At 41.1% G+C, this 15950-nt stretch overlaps 1 protein-coding gene across 1 annotated transcript in view; it reads right to left on the minus strand.

Annotated features, from left to right (window-relative positions):
- The window catches only part of ptprq (protein tyrosine phosphatase receptor type Q), a 37251-nt gene extending 22557 nt beyond the window's left edge, over positions 1–14694 (minus strand). Inside the window, exons 1-25 of the mRNA XM_029433930.1 lie at positions 14650–14694; positions 14400–14525; positions 14172–14316; positions 13774–14058; positions 13460–13677; positions 12349–12529; positions 11534–11899; positions 11127–11438; positions 9930–10223; positions 9095–9394; positions 8254–8384; positions 7960–8089; positions 7653–7806; positions 7412–7518; positions 6718–6818; positions 6100–6268; positions 5686–5946; positions 5399–5559; positions 3445–3556; positions 2693–2801; positions 1958–2072; positions 948–1017; positions 635–834; positions 300–528; positions 53–181 (exon numbers count right to left, since the gene is read on the minus strand). Of these exons, the coding sequence (XP_029289790.1) occupies positions 53–181; positions 300–528; positions 635–834; positions 948–1017; positions 1958–2072; positions 2693–2801; positions 3445–3556; positions 5399–5559; positions 5686–5946; positions 6100–6268; positions 6718–6818; positions 7412–7518; positions 7653–7806; positions 7960–8089; positions 8254–8384; positions 9095–9394; positions 9930–10223; positions 11127–11438; positions 11534–11899; positions 12349–12529; positions 13460–13677; positions 13774–14058; positions 14172–14316; positions 14400–14525; positions 14650–14694 (4450 nt within the window). The remainder of the gene's footprint in view (positions 1–52; positions 182–299; positions 529–634; positions 835–947; positions 1018–1957; positions 2073–2692; positions 2802–3444; positions 3557–5398; positions 5560–5685; positions 5947–6099; positions 6269–6717; positions 6819–7411; positions 7519–7652; positions 7807–7959; positions 8090–8253; positions 8385–9094; positions 9395–9929; positions 10224–11126; positions 11439–11533; positions 11900–12348; positions 12530–13459; positions 13678–13773; positions 14059–14171; positions 14317–14399; positions 14526–14649) is intronic.
- Positions 14695–15950: the final 1256 nt, after the last annotated feature.

Raw genomic sequence — 15950 nt, forward strand, 5'->3', positions numbered from 1 at the left:
GAGTTTGTCTATGCATGCATGCAAGTGTGCTCAGGAGTTTATATTCAATAACCTGTAGGTCCATAAAGGTAGAGCACGTAGGTGAATTTTCCTGTGATAATGTTGGGAGTGCTCCAGGACACGGAGATTGATCTAGACGTCATATTCAACACTAACAAGTTTTGTGGCGGGTCTTCGGGGGCTGCCATAGACAAACACAGAAATAGAGATGTTCATACATGAGGTAAAGATTGTATAGTCTAATAACTAATACAGAAATTAAACAAAAGCTACAGCCCGGTTTGCTTCTTTTTCCACACCTGATTCTGGCATGCGGACCATAGTGGAGGCTATCTGTCCTTCTCCATCAGAGGTGAAGGCAGACACTTCGAAAAGATAGGCAGTGTAAGGTCGTAGCTGATCCACTCCAATTGATATGGGCACACTCCAAGAGGCTGCAGGAGGCACGGCGGAGAGGGTGATGGGTGAAGACGATGCTGTTATCTCCAAGGGACTGAGAGTCGCACGGGACAGGATATCAGCTGCATCCTATACATACAAAATGATACAGGACAGAGGGTTATGTAGAACACATGATCGGCCTGACAGAAACAGTTCAGCTGTAAAGACAGAGAGTGACAGTATAATGCAGTACATTGCAGTGAGGCAGCGCCCCGGTCATGATCTCCTCTGCATTGACCTCCAGCGTGCGGACCGTCTGGCCAGTACGGGCGTGTTTAGCCTTGACAGCAAACTTTGTGATGAGGCCGTTGATGCGGTGCGGCAGGAACCAGGTAACCATGACGGAGGTGTGGTTCTGAGCAAACGCTGTCAAGTTCGTCACCAGGCCAGGGGCTGCATGAAACGCACACACACACAAATTAATGAACACACATAAAGATTATTACTGTTTTAGATTTTGAGAAAATTATGCAAGTGTGTGTCTGTGCATGTGCATGAACACCCACGAGACTCCGCGGTCTTTATGTATAAAGATTTGCTGAAGGCTCCTATTCCAGCTGGAGATACGGCTGCTACCTGAAGGGACAGTGAGTGAGATAGTATTAATTATGATTAATTCATGTTCCTGTCAATAGGGCATTCAACAGATCCCGATTAGGTGCTAATCTCAATGCAATTATCACAACTGGAACAACCCTCTCAACCATCCCATTTATACTGGAGCACTATGAAAAACCAAAATGTCTACTTATCAATACAACTATGTTCATAATGTTTGTGTTACTGCTTTTAGTTTTTGCCTACAACACATACACTGACAATACTTAAATAATAGATTTAAAAAGCGTTAAGATATTTTTTGCAAGCTTACAGTATTTATGTTTTACCGCTAAGATAATATTAACATGAATATAACTTTCCTAGTCAGTGAGCTCAGCTTTGTGCAGTAGCTCGCAGGTGAGATGTAGTAACATGATACACAAGCACACACAAGGCGGGTATAATCACGATGTGTGTCAATCTGTCAAAATCCATTTGTATGAAGGTCATTGTGGGTTGATGAATTCTGAAAACTAATAAGCACGATCACATTCAAGCTCAGTGACAACAGACAGTGGAAAGAGCCATGGCTGATCCATAGATCTGTTTACCTGATTAATAATGCAATCAGGATCAATTACCAGTATTAAGCCAGATCAAGAGAATAATCTGCTCCAGTGGGATCTGTCCACATGATAATACAGGAGGACAGTTTCCCGGAATATATTTGTTATGAGAGACATTTAAATGGTTTCTGCTTGAGTGTATTTACTAAATATAAATATTTTACTAAATATATACTTCGACAACTAATTCATAGCCATGGAATTTTTATGTTATTAATTTTTTAATAATATTTTTCTAATGCATGAAGGTTTTATTGTTTGGCTGGTTGTATTTGAATTCACAAAAACAAATTCCTATCAGCGACCCTGTGAAGGCAATACAGTTTTGAATCTTGAATCTTGTGTCCTACTTCAATGTGGTACGTAGAGCCTGAGGTGAAGTCAGTGAGCAGGGTCTCTGGGACGTCCAGGAACTTGGTCGCCTGTGTGAAGGTTGGATCGGGGTAGGGGCACACCTCCTTGTATCTACAGGGAGAAATCAGTTTTTAGTCAATTTTTATCATCTCCCAACTCACATTATACATTTATGAACAGAACAAGGCTAGATGAAAGACTCAACAGTGAAAGATTGACATCATATTGGAGTCAGGTGCAAAACTGCCAGCGGTGGAGAGAACAGTGAAGAGTAAGTTAAATTAAGTAGAGTTTGATTTTCAAAGGGTTATTTTCTTATAAAAAAAGAAAAGAAGAAAAAAGATAAATACAGTGTGTGCAATACACATAGAGGCCTAAATGTACAAAGAAACCAAGAGCATATAGTTTATAAATGTTACACTAAATTAGTATTTCACAACAATGATATGTGATTGATATGTATGTGTTATTTCTTTCCTTTATTTATTGCCATTCCCTTTTTCTTTAATTGGATTTGTATATATGGTAGTTCTATGTTTTTTATTTTCATGATCTCATGATGACTCAACACCTGATTGGCAGTTGCAACTGCAATTGTGTTGCCATAGAGAAAGACAACAAAGCTCTCCTGGATTGTGAATTTGAGATTCACTCAAGGGTCTGTGTGGACCCTTGCCAATGGACACAAATAAATCTTGAATCAGTTTTCCAAGAAGACAACAAAGAAATACCTGATGATGTATCCTTCAATATTGTTTACATCAGATGGCATAATCCAGGAGAGAAGAATACCATTAGAGCCCACGGCCTCTCCTTCTAGGCCCGTAGGTGGACCAGGAACTGCAGGAGAAGAAGGGAAGCGTGTGAAGGAGAGAAGAGAAGAGTCTCATCTTCACTCTACCGTGTTCAAACCATCAATACAGCAAACATCCAATACAGATATATTTCGCTAGATAACAACTTCTGTATATCAAAACTCAACAGAACACTGTACCCGAGTCATTTGAAGAATAGTGTTGTTGTCTGTGGGGGACTGATCCTTCGAGGGTATGTGTGACTGTGTTTGTGAGTGTGAGTGTGAGTGTTTGTGTGTCTGTGAGTGTGTGTTTTAGGTCGAACTCTAATGAATAAGGCCTCACACAGAAGTGGCATTTCACTGACATTCACTGCAGACCCATTCATCCTGCGGTTCAAAAGCCCAGGCTTAAGTTACCTAAGAGGAATTAAACAGGGAACGGAGAACACACACACACACACACACACACACACACACACACACACACACACACACACACACACACACACACACACACACACACACACACACACACACACACACTGACTCCTTTCCCTCAGTGAGTGTTTGCATGTGCTATACAGGAACTGAATTAAACAGCAGAGGGCAGTCGAGAACCTGATGGGACTCTAACACCCAAAAACAAAACCCATCTTAACAACAACAAACAGTGTGTGCAAGTCTCACCACTCTCATTAGTATTGATCATGCGACTGACTCCAGGGCTGATGTTGGAGGAGGAGGATGCTGTGACCGTTACACTGTATGGTGTCCCCGGACTGACAATGGTCACATCGGCCTGTGAAAACACAAAAACACGAAATCAGTAACATACTGTAGCTCAAATATTTTTAATCGTCATGTTCCAAAAAACGTTTTGGTCACTAGATTTTAACTGGATGTAATTTAACACTGTTTATTTTTTTTATAAGTGTATATTGCTATATAAAAATATAAGGGAATGGCTGAAATGGTCTATAATTTCCTAAAGCCCAAGGTGATGTTATGCTTTTTTTTGCCATTACTTGTTTTGTTAATTGTCTTCGCTGTTATTGTTTATTGCTGGTTTTGGCAGATATTCTATCATAAGAAAAAGAAAAGCTAAGATAAGAAAAGCAGCAAATCTTCATAATTGCGAACTTAGAACTAGATCATTCTTTTCGAAAAGATGCTTATAAATGCTCGTAAAGGTTCTGTCAATCAAGTAATCGACTAATTGTTTCAGCAATATTTAAGTATTTATTTTCCTTCTAAAAAGAAAGATACGTGGATAGTCTTTTTTAAACATACTTATACGAACAACTGCAGAAGTATTCCATGTACTGTACGCTACCCCTGGTGGGAATCAATACTGTAGAACATATTAGTAAAATACAGTATTCATCTAAAAAATCTCCCCAAATAGAAGCAAGAATACATCTAAACATCTGCAATAACCCTAAGGACACAGCCTTTAGTTATTGTATTCTATTATGTAGCCTTGTGAAGAATCACCACAACAATTTGAAGAGAACCCTTGCATCCTCAATATGAAGGTGGGTGGTTATGAATGGATGACAGCTTGTTTCTGCTGTTGATTGCACTTCTTTCAATGTCTGCATGACAGAAGAACAGTTGCCTGTCTTTTTGCTTTAGTGTGTGTTGCACCCAATATTTCCACCTGTGACATCAGTACGTTGGATGACGATGAGTCGCCCTAATACCTTATGTTACCTCCCAGAAATATGATCAAACATTTTATAAGAACAGAACAGAATGTAAGTGATATAATAATGTTCTGTATATTAGTATATAAACATATATATGCACAGCAATGCCATTTATTAAGTGTGGAATTCTTACCTGTGAGTGTACCAGTCCCAAGCAGAGTGTGAGCAGCAGGATGAGTGAGAAGATGGCCATGCTGGGTAGTAGAGTTAGCTTTAGTTTAGACACAGCAGGTTAGAGGCCTCACCAGTAGAGCTGCATCCAGTGTTAGTGCACTATTGTTAGCAGTGATCTACAGGTAATCCACTGATCTGAACAGGAGTAACTCCAGGTCTAGGAGCTAGTTAGTGACATGAGTAAAGATCACATGGTTAGTTATCCAGGTGTTGCTTATAAACAGCTCTTGGTCTTGAGGTATTCCAAAATGTTTACGGCTAACCAGGGAAGGCAGTGGGTCCTCTCATTAGCACGAGGCTAATGTTCTCCCTCTGGTCTCTCTCTCTAGGGAGAGCTGCTTAAGCAAATGAATGATTCAGGGTTGAGCTCATGAGGCAAACTTAATAAATAATGAGATCTATTACTCAACTCTATGCTCTGTGCACTCTATGTGTGTGGTGTGTAAGGTTACATTTTGGGGGGTATCTGACACCTGGCAGCCGGGAAGAGAAGGCAGGGGGCGGGACTTTGTTGAATGGGAGGAGAGATAATGCTTGTTTGTGTGTGCCTGTAGTTTGTACATTCAGTATCATCAGCTAACTCTAGCTCTAAAATGCCAGGCGCTCCTCGGTACATTGATGGTATTTAGGAGAACTGTACTTTCCTGTTGTCCAAGCATCTACAATGAGTTTATTAGGTGATGAACTAAGTGTAAATTCATAAATGGCCTTGTTATTGCCTCTAAGCAGCGTGTGTTTCATTGGGTATGGGTGTGTACCTCAATGTATCCGTCGTGTGCAGGGTGCACTGTGACTTTCCCCTGGTTTGGTAGCAGGTTGACTCGGTAATGATCCACACATCCCCCCGCCTGCTCCCAACGTAGCGAGAATGCACGTGCAGACACATTCACAACACGCATTCCTCGCACACGGGCTGGCACTCATGAAGGACAGGAAAGGGAGAAATGGAGTCAGAGAGGTGGAGACACTTTCAGTAATTTATTGAAAAGGCAATCTGGGTAGATGATAATAATGAGGTGTTGCAGCCCTTTTTTGAAATCGCTACCTGTGGTTACAGTCAGAAAGGCAGCGCTCCCCGCTTTCACTCCTCTCACTCTCTCAGCGCTCACGTTGTAGCTGCAGCCGTCCACCAGCCCCGTAACCACGGCAACCTGCTCCTCCTTGGGTACGGTGAGTGTGTTTGTGGCGGACGTGTTGGCCACAGTGACTCTGTGAAAGTCAAACTCTCCAAACGCACGGTCCCAGCTCACAGAGACAGAAGAAGAGTTCATGTTGACTACATGAAGGGCGCATAATCCTGCAGGGCCTGGAAAACATTGTTTTTGTTGCAATTTTACACCACAATTGTATTATTATGCTCTAACTGAGTAATCACCAACAGCTTTCTGAAATACTTGACATCATTTCGGCCTTTCTGTTTCTGTATGTGTGTGTGCCTGTATGCATTAGTGTCTCTTACGTGTGCTGAACTCTCTGTGGACTGCCTGACTGGTGTCTGAGCCAAGCACACTCTGAATGCTGACAGCGTAGTCTGACCCCGGGATCAAATCCCTGATCTCATAACGTGCTCTCCGGACAAGCACCTCAATCCAGGACTTCCTGTCCACAGACCGCAGGCCAAAAACAAGCTGAGAAAAACAAAAATAAATCTTCAGAGCACTTTTTTAGAGCTTTACAAAACTTTTTCCAAGTTTCAATGCTTTGCCAATCCTGTATATAAACTAATGTCTGTCATTTATTTCTGTGGATGTGAGTGTGTAATGTGTGTGCATGTAATGTGCTTGGTCATTCTCCCTGGTCGTGGCTCTGGTCGCGGAGGTCATGCATCTTTAAAGGGTTGGTAACCAAATCTGTAGTATGCCGACACGGTTGCTAAGTATCCAACAGGTGAGTGCAGGCCCTGACGTAAGAGGCCTTTCTTGAAAAGAAATTAAATAAATTGAGTGATGTGTGTGTAAAACAAATGGCAAGGATGCACATCAGTCCGGAAGTAATTATGGCGTACCAACCTATAATGCCTGTCTCTCCTTGTGTCATTATTACTTGGAGCTGAACAGGTGCAGTAGTTTTGTCTTACCTTGTAGCCCTCCTCCACCTGTCCTGGTGGTGGTCTCCAGGTGACAAACACAGACGTCACTACCTGCTCTGAAAGAGCCACTTCCTGTGGCACCTCTGGGACTGTAGACAATATTTCTATTAGCATGTGACACGATGTACTGACTCATAATCATCGTCTGTAACTCTGAGTAATACACAGGTGTGAGAGACTTGTACAATAATATGAATCATTTATTCAGTACATTTTACATGTAATGGAATGGTAATTGAAGTATAATCAGCATTATCATTGGAAAAGCAATGACGCAAAGAAAGATCATTTCTCTTTGAGCTGGTCCCTCTCTGCTTAACAGCTTGTGCTTTAATTTGTAGTGTGACAATGATTTATTTCTAACTCAATATTGTAATAAAATGCTATCAGTGAAGTAAATTAAGGCTGAAACCAAAGACAGATTATTTCCTTTTTGTTTTTCATGGTTTACTCCTTACTTTGTCTTTATAATCTTACTTTCTTAATCAGATATGTATTTTAAGTTGTGTATGCAAATGTATGCTCTATTTTGACTATTCATTTCCTGCTACATTCATTTTGTAATCAAAATCATTTTCTCTCTCTCTCTGTCTCTCTCTGTCTACCTCCCTCCCACACATGCAAAAGTGGACACACACACAACTGAGATTGGTGCATGATACTGCATATGTCTTAAACTTACAAGTATGGAGGATCATAGTAGCAGGTTTACTGCTTCTTTCCCTGCTGGTGCTTATCACTTCAATTGCATATTGGCTTCCGTAAGCGAGGCCTTCAAAGCTGTAAGATCTGTAAACACACAAAGTAATCCAAGTTGCACTCAGCAGTTGTTGTTATAAAATAAAGTTTGGATCTGTTGATTGTAATTCCAGTCTCATACAACTGTAATCATTTGTGCACTGGCTGACTAAAGTGAGACTGACCTGGCTTCCTGATGAGAAATGATCAGCTCTTGGCTGGATGTTCTGTTTTTGATTGACAGGATGAGTCCGCTCACTACTCCCCTCACCATACTCCAACGAATGCATATTGATGATGTGGTTTTATTGACAAAAAAAACCTCCACTGGGCTGGGAACTGGCGTATAAAAAAACATTACACGTAGTTAGTGAGTTGGAATAGAAATTGAGCAGCGTGTGTGTGAGTGTGTGTGTGTGTGTGTGTGTGTGTGTGTGTGTGTGTGTGTGTGTGTGTGTGTGTGTGTGTGTGTGTGTGTGTGTGTGTGTATACCTGCAGTGATGTTGATGGTGACAGGGGAACTGTCTGTAAAGGATTCCTTCTCTGTTCGTACTGCAAATTGGTAGAGCATGCCTGGAGTCAGACTAGAAAACGTTGCACTCTGACTGAACACCTTCTGCACCTGTAGCACACAAATGATATGATCAAAGAGCCTTATTATAATTCTTACAGCAACTGCATTAGTTCGAGGCGAAGAGGGGAGGTTAATGTTTGATAGATAGTTATGCTAACTACTAGTCACCACCAGGGGAAAACTTGCTTTTTTTTTGTTGTTTTTTTGTTTACCATGCGTGAATGGTCACAGTTGAGGCAGACGACCTCGTAGCTGTGAGCCTGTCCTTGTGCTGGATCCCAAAGCAGCTCTATGGATGAATCTGTCACCACACCTGCCCTCACTCTGTTAGGAGGAGCCAGACCTAAAATCACAAACCACATCTCACAAACCAGACTGCAATTAGTCCTCTAACACAGACACAATTTTCAACTAAGGACTCCTTACAAGATATAAATATACAGAGGACCCCCCTCATGTATGTCCCTTGGAATGATTTGGAATAAGACTATTTTTTACACTTTCATAGTGCTCGTTAAGAACAAGACAAGAGAAATGTATTAGAACGATATTAGACATATATTTAACATATTTGCAGATTCTAAGAGTAATAGATGTGTTAGAATGTAATCTATGAACTATTATATTTAAAATTGTAAATAATTTATATGATGCCTAATTTATATGGCTCATAACAAGATTCAATATCTATCATACAAATATTACATTGGTCTTATAGCTTGAGGCCTATCAACAAAAACCTTTAAATGAATACCACAAAGGTAACCAGTTAAGGGATACCAATATTAGAATGGCTTGACCTAATCTAATTGCTGCAATCTATAAGAGATGAAGAAAAAGTCATTTTAAGTGATGCCATAAGACGATGGCTATTGTTGTACAATCGTGAACAGAAAAGATGACGAGAACAGAAAAGATGACAAGTTACAATACAATAACAAAGAATAATCATCCATCAAGTTGGAAGCATTTCGAATGTGTCTGCTGTCACTGGCGATGTGACTAGTATGTGCATTAGTATGCGGTACAGCAGCATAAACAGAGGTAACTCACTTGTTCTAATGGGGCGGGTGTAGTAAGGTGGTCCCATCTGCGCTCGGCTTGTGCTGTACACCCTGAGCTGGTGCTCTGATCCTGGACTGAGGTTGCTAAGTGTTATGATATGAACACCAGCAGGGAGGGAGTACCAGTCACATGCGTACCCACATAATCCATCACATACACTGTCACACAGTCCTGGACATACACATACTTTCGCCCCATCGATCAGACCCAGCTGTGGATACTGGATGTACAGTTGTGCAGAGTTTGTGCCAACTGAAAGAGGGACTGCTACCTGAACTGGCATTGGATCTACACATACAGAGGGAGAAACAGAGACAAAGATAGTTTACAAAATGGCTAGTATGGTAGAAATGACTGTCTACGTTGTTAAGGGAGAGGTTCATAATTTTTCAAATCAGTCTTAAAACAATAGTCTGGTGGCCATTTGAACATTGAAACAAGTTTTGCTTGTTGTTATCATTCTTCATGTTCATATTGGCCATGGGGGACGAATGTCCACAGTCCTCCTGTCAAATGTATTAAAACATGCTAATAGGAGGCTTCAGCTTCTAAATTAATCAATTCAAGTTACAGCCTGTTTGTTATTATCCTTCCCACTGCAACTCAACAGAGACACACTGTCTGGGGAAACACAAAGCTGTAACTTTGGAAGGTACCCACCGGCTACCTCCGACTACTAAGGCCTCATTTTAGCTTCAGACAAAGTTTTGAACAGATTTGTGCATAAAACTGTGGATTTTGGAGGAATGATTTGTCAAGCAAAACATGTTTCAATGTCCATACGGGCACCTGACAATTGTGGCAGTATTGTTGTTTCTGTAACCTGTGGTGTGCATGACTCTGGTCCTCTTGCTCCTGTCGTTTCCCCTCAGAGAGACTACTCCAACTTCATAAGTCTGACCTGGAGTAAATGTGCCCAACTTATAACACACAGACTCATTTACGCAGTGTGCACCAGGACTGGACTGGTTTATCCACAGTGAGGTTGGAGTGGGGTAAATGAGAGGGTGGGATATGATATAATAACCATCTGGTGGATCATCAGGTGAATGGATCCAGCAGACTGTCAAATTTCCTGTCGTGCTCAACACTACCAGACCACTAGGGGCCCTCACCGCTAAGAGGCACAAAAGAAGAACGTTATGCAGTTGTCAGGTAACTTGGGTCAAAGCAAAATGATCTACATAACACAGTTCTGCATGATTTTTGTTTGGACAATTACTTGGATCATACTGTACATCATAAAACATTTCCAAATTATTTGTCTTATCTGTCAAAAATAGGTCACCCGAGTGCTATTTATGCAAACTGTACTCAAAATAGACACAATGCAAATCAATCTATAAAGAAGGGAAATGTTATCCTCTTCATGACAGCGAGATGAATGATGAGTAATGAATGCTTTTGATCACAAATGAATCTAATCTAATTGTGCATCATTATATATATTAAAAGGATCATGGTGAGATTTTTTGCGAGGATCTGTAGCAAACAAAGATTATTTTCTTAAATCTGTATAATACAATGTCTCCAAAGCACCGCAATGCTTCATTCAGAATGGTATTCTGACAAATATTTTGCTTTGGACAAATATTGCGCCTCCTGCTATTTGGATATTGCACTTGTCTATATTGCAATTTCAATAAAATTCTGATTAATTGTTCAGCCTTAGTATTGTACTGTCTTGGTGAAGAATGATCTACAGTGGCACTATCAGAGAATCAGTGCAAACTAACTTTAATGTGATTTTGCCCTAGATTTTCAAGCTATACCTTTGTAAATTTACCAGCAATTGAAATGAATAATTTTAACATTATGACATGTAACTGTGTAAATAATTTAAAAAAAGAAGGATGGCTGAGTTCCATTGAATTGCCTGTTTCAGGGTCCTGGTATTGTGGATGCTGCCTCCCTATTAAAGCTTAATAGGACACTTGAATAGAACAGAGGCATCACTAATATTATAGCTACTATGACAAGTCAAAATGTCTGCTGTGAAAAAGGCCTGTTACATGCTTACCAGTCTGCACAGTCACAGGCGCTTGTCCACAGCTCTCTAGCCCATGCCGGGTGACTGTGTAAACTTCAACCCTGTATTTCCTGTAAGACTCCAGCCCTCCAATCACAGCCGTGTATGACTGCAGCTCACCAGTTTCAGATAACTTGGAGATGTTGGTCTTTCCAACTATGCGCTCTTGTCTTGAAGACATGTCCACATAGCGCACAACAAATATCCATCCGACCTTTAATTGAGGATCTTTCAGCATCCAGTGGACACTAATCTGACTGACGGTAATGGGGCCGACAGTGATATTGTGAGGAGGAAGAGGTCCTGTAAGAAAGAGAACATAAAGTTTTTAAGTGATCTGTTAACACATGATGTTGCTTGTGTAATTTATGTGTATGACAGGTTGTCAGCAGGCTCACTAGTGTATGCAGTCCGTGTTTGTCCCAAGCTCCAGGTGGAGCCAGCAGGATGAGAGGCTCGAAGGGTGAAAGAGTAGACGCTCCCTGGAGACAAACCTGCCACAGTTACCCCTCTGGACGGGGGGGAAATGGGAGCCATAACAATTTTTTTTATACGGCTCTGACTCTGTTTCCCTTTTTTCTCCTCTGACTTCATGTTTCTATCTTCTTCACCTTCTCCATCTGCCTCCTCTTGGTACTGAAGGAATATCTCAAAAGATGAAATGTTAAGAGAGTTCAAGGGTGAGAGGTCACTCCAACGAAGCTCTACCTGTTGCTCTGTCACCTGGACCAGGTCAAAGAAGAATGAGGCAGGGGCTGGAGGGGCTGTGAAAGAGGTAGAAGCAGAGTGACATTATAGCAATTTGGGAAATTTTAAAAATTGGAAAAATTAGGGAAAGAAGCACTCACAAATGATATATATAAGTGTTTTGCATAACTTGTATACCCTGAGATTGAATGAGATCATGGATAAAAAAAATATGTATTTTGTAAAAGTGAGTTGATAATTTAACAAGTGATCTTTTAAGGACAGAAGAAACCTTCTTATTTCTGTATGTAGTACTTAAATTAGTTAGCTTACTTTGGGCCTATTTGAAGCTAATGTACTTGGAATATTCTTACTGTTCGGAGCATTAGCCTCATGATTGTTTGCACTTACTGCAAGTTGCTTTGGACAAAAGTGTCAGCTTAATGTAATGTGATGTAAAAGGACAACTCCTCAAGACTGTGCAGTAAATTCTGTGGTAATAAATGTATATACACAAATGATTTACTCTGGTAATGGCAGATGAAAGGTAAGGGGATGTTGCAGAAGAATTGAGTAAGAAAGTATCCTGGCCCCGTGGCATTCCTCTGAAGAGCAAAACAGTCTGTTTTATTGGCTGGCAGTAATGAAATCACAGTGTCCGTCAAGTTATAGGTTGAACCATCAGACCAGAGAGGATGCCCCTCCTCCTGTGGGGTGACAGAAGAGAGACATCATGCACTTTACCGTTTACATGTGACAGACAACACCAGCTCACTGTCATTAGAGTGAAAGAATCAAAAACAAAACTCCTCTTTAAGGAGTAACTGCTGCAGTGACGCTTTTCCTCTTTAAAAAGTAAACATAGATCTTACCGGTCTATGATTTTGTAACAGAGGATATATCCCAATATGTGAGATCCTCGTCGCAGGCTTAGGTCAAGGTGGCCCAAATAGGCTGGTTTTGAAATGTTGTAATAACCTGTATCTATAAGGTCTATCTGATTCAACCATAAACAACTAAAAATCCTACCAAGAGTTAACATTTTATACTTCACTATAAATATAAAACCATTTTGGCCATTTAGTTAATTATATCATAATTCTCTATAGAAAAAACATTTGTTATTTCCTTAACATGTAAGTATGTAAAATAAAAAATAATTCTCACGATGTGCACATTTCAGGAGTGTTCTTTAGTGTTGACCAAATGTTGTGTAAGAAAGATTTATTATATTGCAGGATATTCTCAAATCTACCATCCTAAAGTTCATTTTCCACATATTCCTCCATATCCTCCAAGACCACATTTTGCTTGATTTGATTTGTCTTGCAGGACAGAATAACTTCTGAACTCCTGCAGGCTATAAAAAAACATGCACTGTTGGTAAATATTTAATCAAATATGTTTTCTTGAATAAAACCCTTTTGAAATTACGAACCATAAAGTTGTTTATGTTATTCCGTTGTGAGATAAGGTTAGTAAATATTGCATAGATATGCATGTTCTCAAAGAAACATTAGCTATTCTGACAGTGGAAATAGAAAGCCACAATACAAAGTAATTATTTATTATGGCTCTTTCTGATAGGATGAAAAAAGCATCACTCCTTCAAATGTATGTTTCTGTAATAAGGTTACCTTCTGGTCATTGAGTCCAGTCCATAGCAGCAGCAGATTATTGTGGATCAGCAGGTGAGAGGATATAAAAATCAGATCTTCCACAGTCTGCAGGTCAGCCAGGTGACTTCCAGCTGCTCGGCCTCTGCAGCTGTGCTCGGCATCGCTCCAGGTCAAACCCATCCTTCTCACAGTGTAGCAGCTTCTCCCATTGGCCACCCAGTCAGAGGGGCACTGAGCTGGAAACATCCCATCCCACCCTGCCTTCAGCCATCTTCAAAGTTGATATTTAAGCTGTGGTCATGTGATCATGGTAAAGCAAATGTGTACAATACCTGTTTCCATGCTAATGCTGAGTATCTGCTTCAAGGTCATATTAAGGTGTTTGAGGAACGTAGTCATCACAACTTTGGCCTTGAAGCATGTACCAGGCTGGAGACCTTTCACCATGTACTGAGAGTTTGCCTCTGATGAGTTTATGTTGAAGATGTGTGTAACAGATTGTGTGTGAGTGTTGTACAGACTCAAGGTGGATAAGCTTTGTTGTCCGTGAAGTTTCCATGTCAGGAGAGCAGTAGTCGTCGTGCTGTATACATGAAAGGCAGACAGGGAGACTGGAACTGCACACAATTGCAGAAGGGGAAGGAGTAGACACAAATGAAAGATGTTAACATCATTAAGCATACACCAAACATTAATCAAGTATGTTATCTTTCTCCATCCGGACACTCACTGAAGTGAAAAGTCTTTGCCTCAACATTAGTATTATTTCTATTGGCTCTCAGTGTGATGTTATATCCTCTCGGATCCTCAACCAATCGCAGGGACATTTTGCAGTCAGGAGAGCATGCTGAATGATCAATCGGCTCCACATACACCTGCAGAGACAATTAATTAAGTTCTCAAAATAAATAAACTCAAATTAAAGCTAACCAGAGTAAATGTGCCATTGTGTCCTTACCATATGGTTACTTGCAGTCATGCAGGTGACTGTGTAGATGTCTGGATCTTTAGTGGAAGGGAAGGACTGAAACACAACCTCAACCTCAACGGGGTTTAAATGCTGTTCGCAGGTCAGCAAGGCCACCTGAGGAAACACAAACAAACACAACCCTACAATACCAAACACCTGGGAATATAAATACGCATGATAGATATTGCATATAAACTGATTAACAGATAACTGTACGTTTTGCAGGTGTTTTTCTTACCTGGAATAAACTAGCAAGTAACCACAGACGCTCTGTTCCACCCATTGGAAATATCACTCCATCTCATCAAGCATTCACTAATTCACTGGATACATACAGTCACTTCCACGGCGAGAAACAGCGGATCCTGGTTGTGTTTTCAGCTATTGATAGACTCTGGAATAAACCTAAGACACTCACCCTGTGCGTAAACCTCGGTTGTGGAAAGTACCCAAAATATTTGGCTCGCTGACGCACGACTGAGCGTCAAAAAGTTAACTGTTTGTAACTTGTTACTACTTGAAACGTGTTTGATTATATATCCCTAGATATCTTACATTCTGGAGAAATCTCTTTTACTTTTAGTTTAGCTTTAAGCAGAGTCGGGACTTTGAATTTAGCGCGCACTCTAAGTCCACGTTCAATGGCTGCTTCCCCCGAGAAGCAAACCCTTATGTGAAGGAGAGAGCGAGTGAGAGCGAGAGAGAGAGAGAGGGAGGGAGGGAGGGAGAGAGCGAGAGAGAGAGAAGGAGAGAGAGAGGGAGAGAGAGGAGAGAGAGGGAGAGAGAGAGAAGGAGAGAGAGAGAGAGAGAGAGAGAGAGAGAGAGAGAGAGAGAGAGAGAGAGAGAGAGAGAGAGAGAGATTGTGGATTTATAATTTGTTCTGGCTCATTGTTGGGATAAGAGCAGTTCACCATGGCAACCATGGGCACATGGCCACTCCAGAGCTGGGCTCCTGAGGAGAGGAGAGGTGGGGAGGCTGGGGATGTGGGGCATACTGAGGACAAGAGGAGAGGGATATGAGATGTGGTGGGGCTTTGTGGGAAATTGAGATGTGCTCAGTGGGCTAAACAACTGGCTTCATGCCTCTGGATGACCAACAGTTAGTCAGTCAGTCAAAGCAGACACGTCTAAGATTTTGTTTTCATAACCTCTAAAACAAGCATGTGCTCCAAATTGTTCATGATTTGGCTCAGGCGTTGGGTGTGGTGGAAGTGCTGGCCCATGTGGAATGACAGGAATGTGAGAGGGAGAAATGATTGACAGACAGAGAGCTGAGTCCACTGAGGGGTTCTGTTATGAAGAGGGGACTCCCACACAGCAATAACCTCTCAGAGGTAAAACACAAACACATGTCAGCACTACAGATGCTGAATCAGGAAGAGTGTGTGGGGTTTAACAATGAGAAACTCAAAGGGAGTGTGAAAAGGACACATTGCAGGTCATGATGGCAGTCAGCCTTTCAATAATTCAGACAAGGACACTGTTAAATCTTTTATTCCTCTACTTTAGATCAAAATACAGAAACTACAAAGAGCGCAA

The sequence above is a fragment of the Cottoperca gobio genome, chromosome 6 (genome assembly GCF_900634415.1).
Source record: "Cottoperca gobio chromosome 6, fCotGob3.1, whole genome shotgun sequence".
Lineage (NCBI taxonomy): Eukaryota > Metazoa > Chordata > Actinopteri > Perciformes > Bovichtidae > Cottoperca > Cottoperca gobio.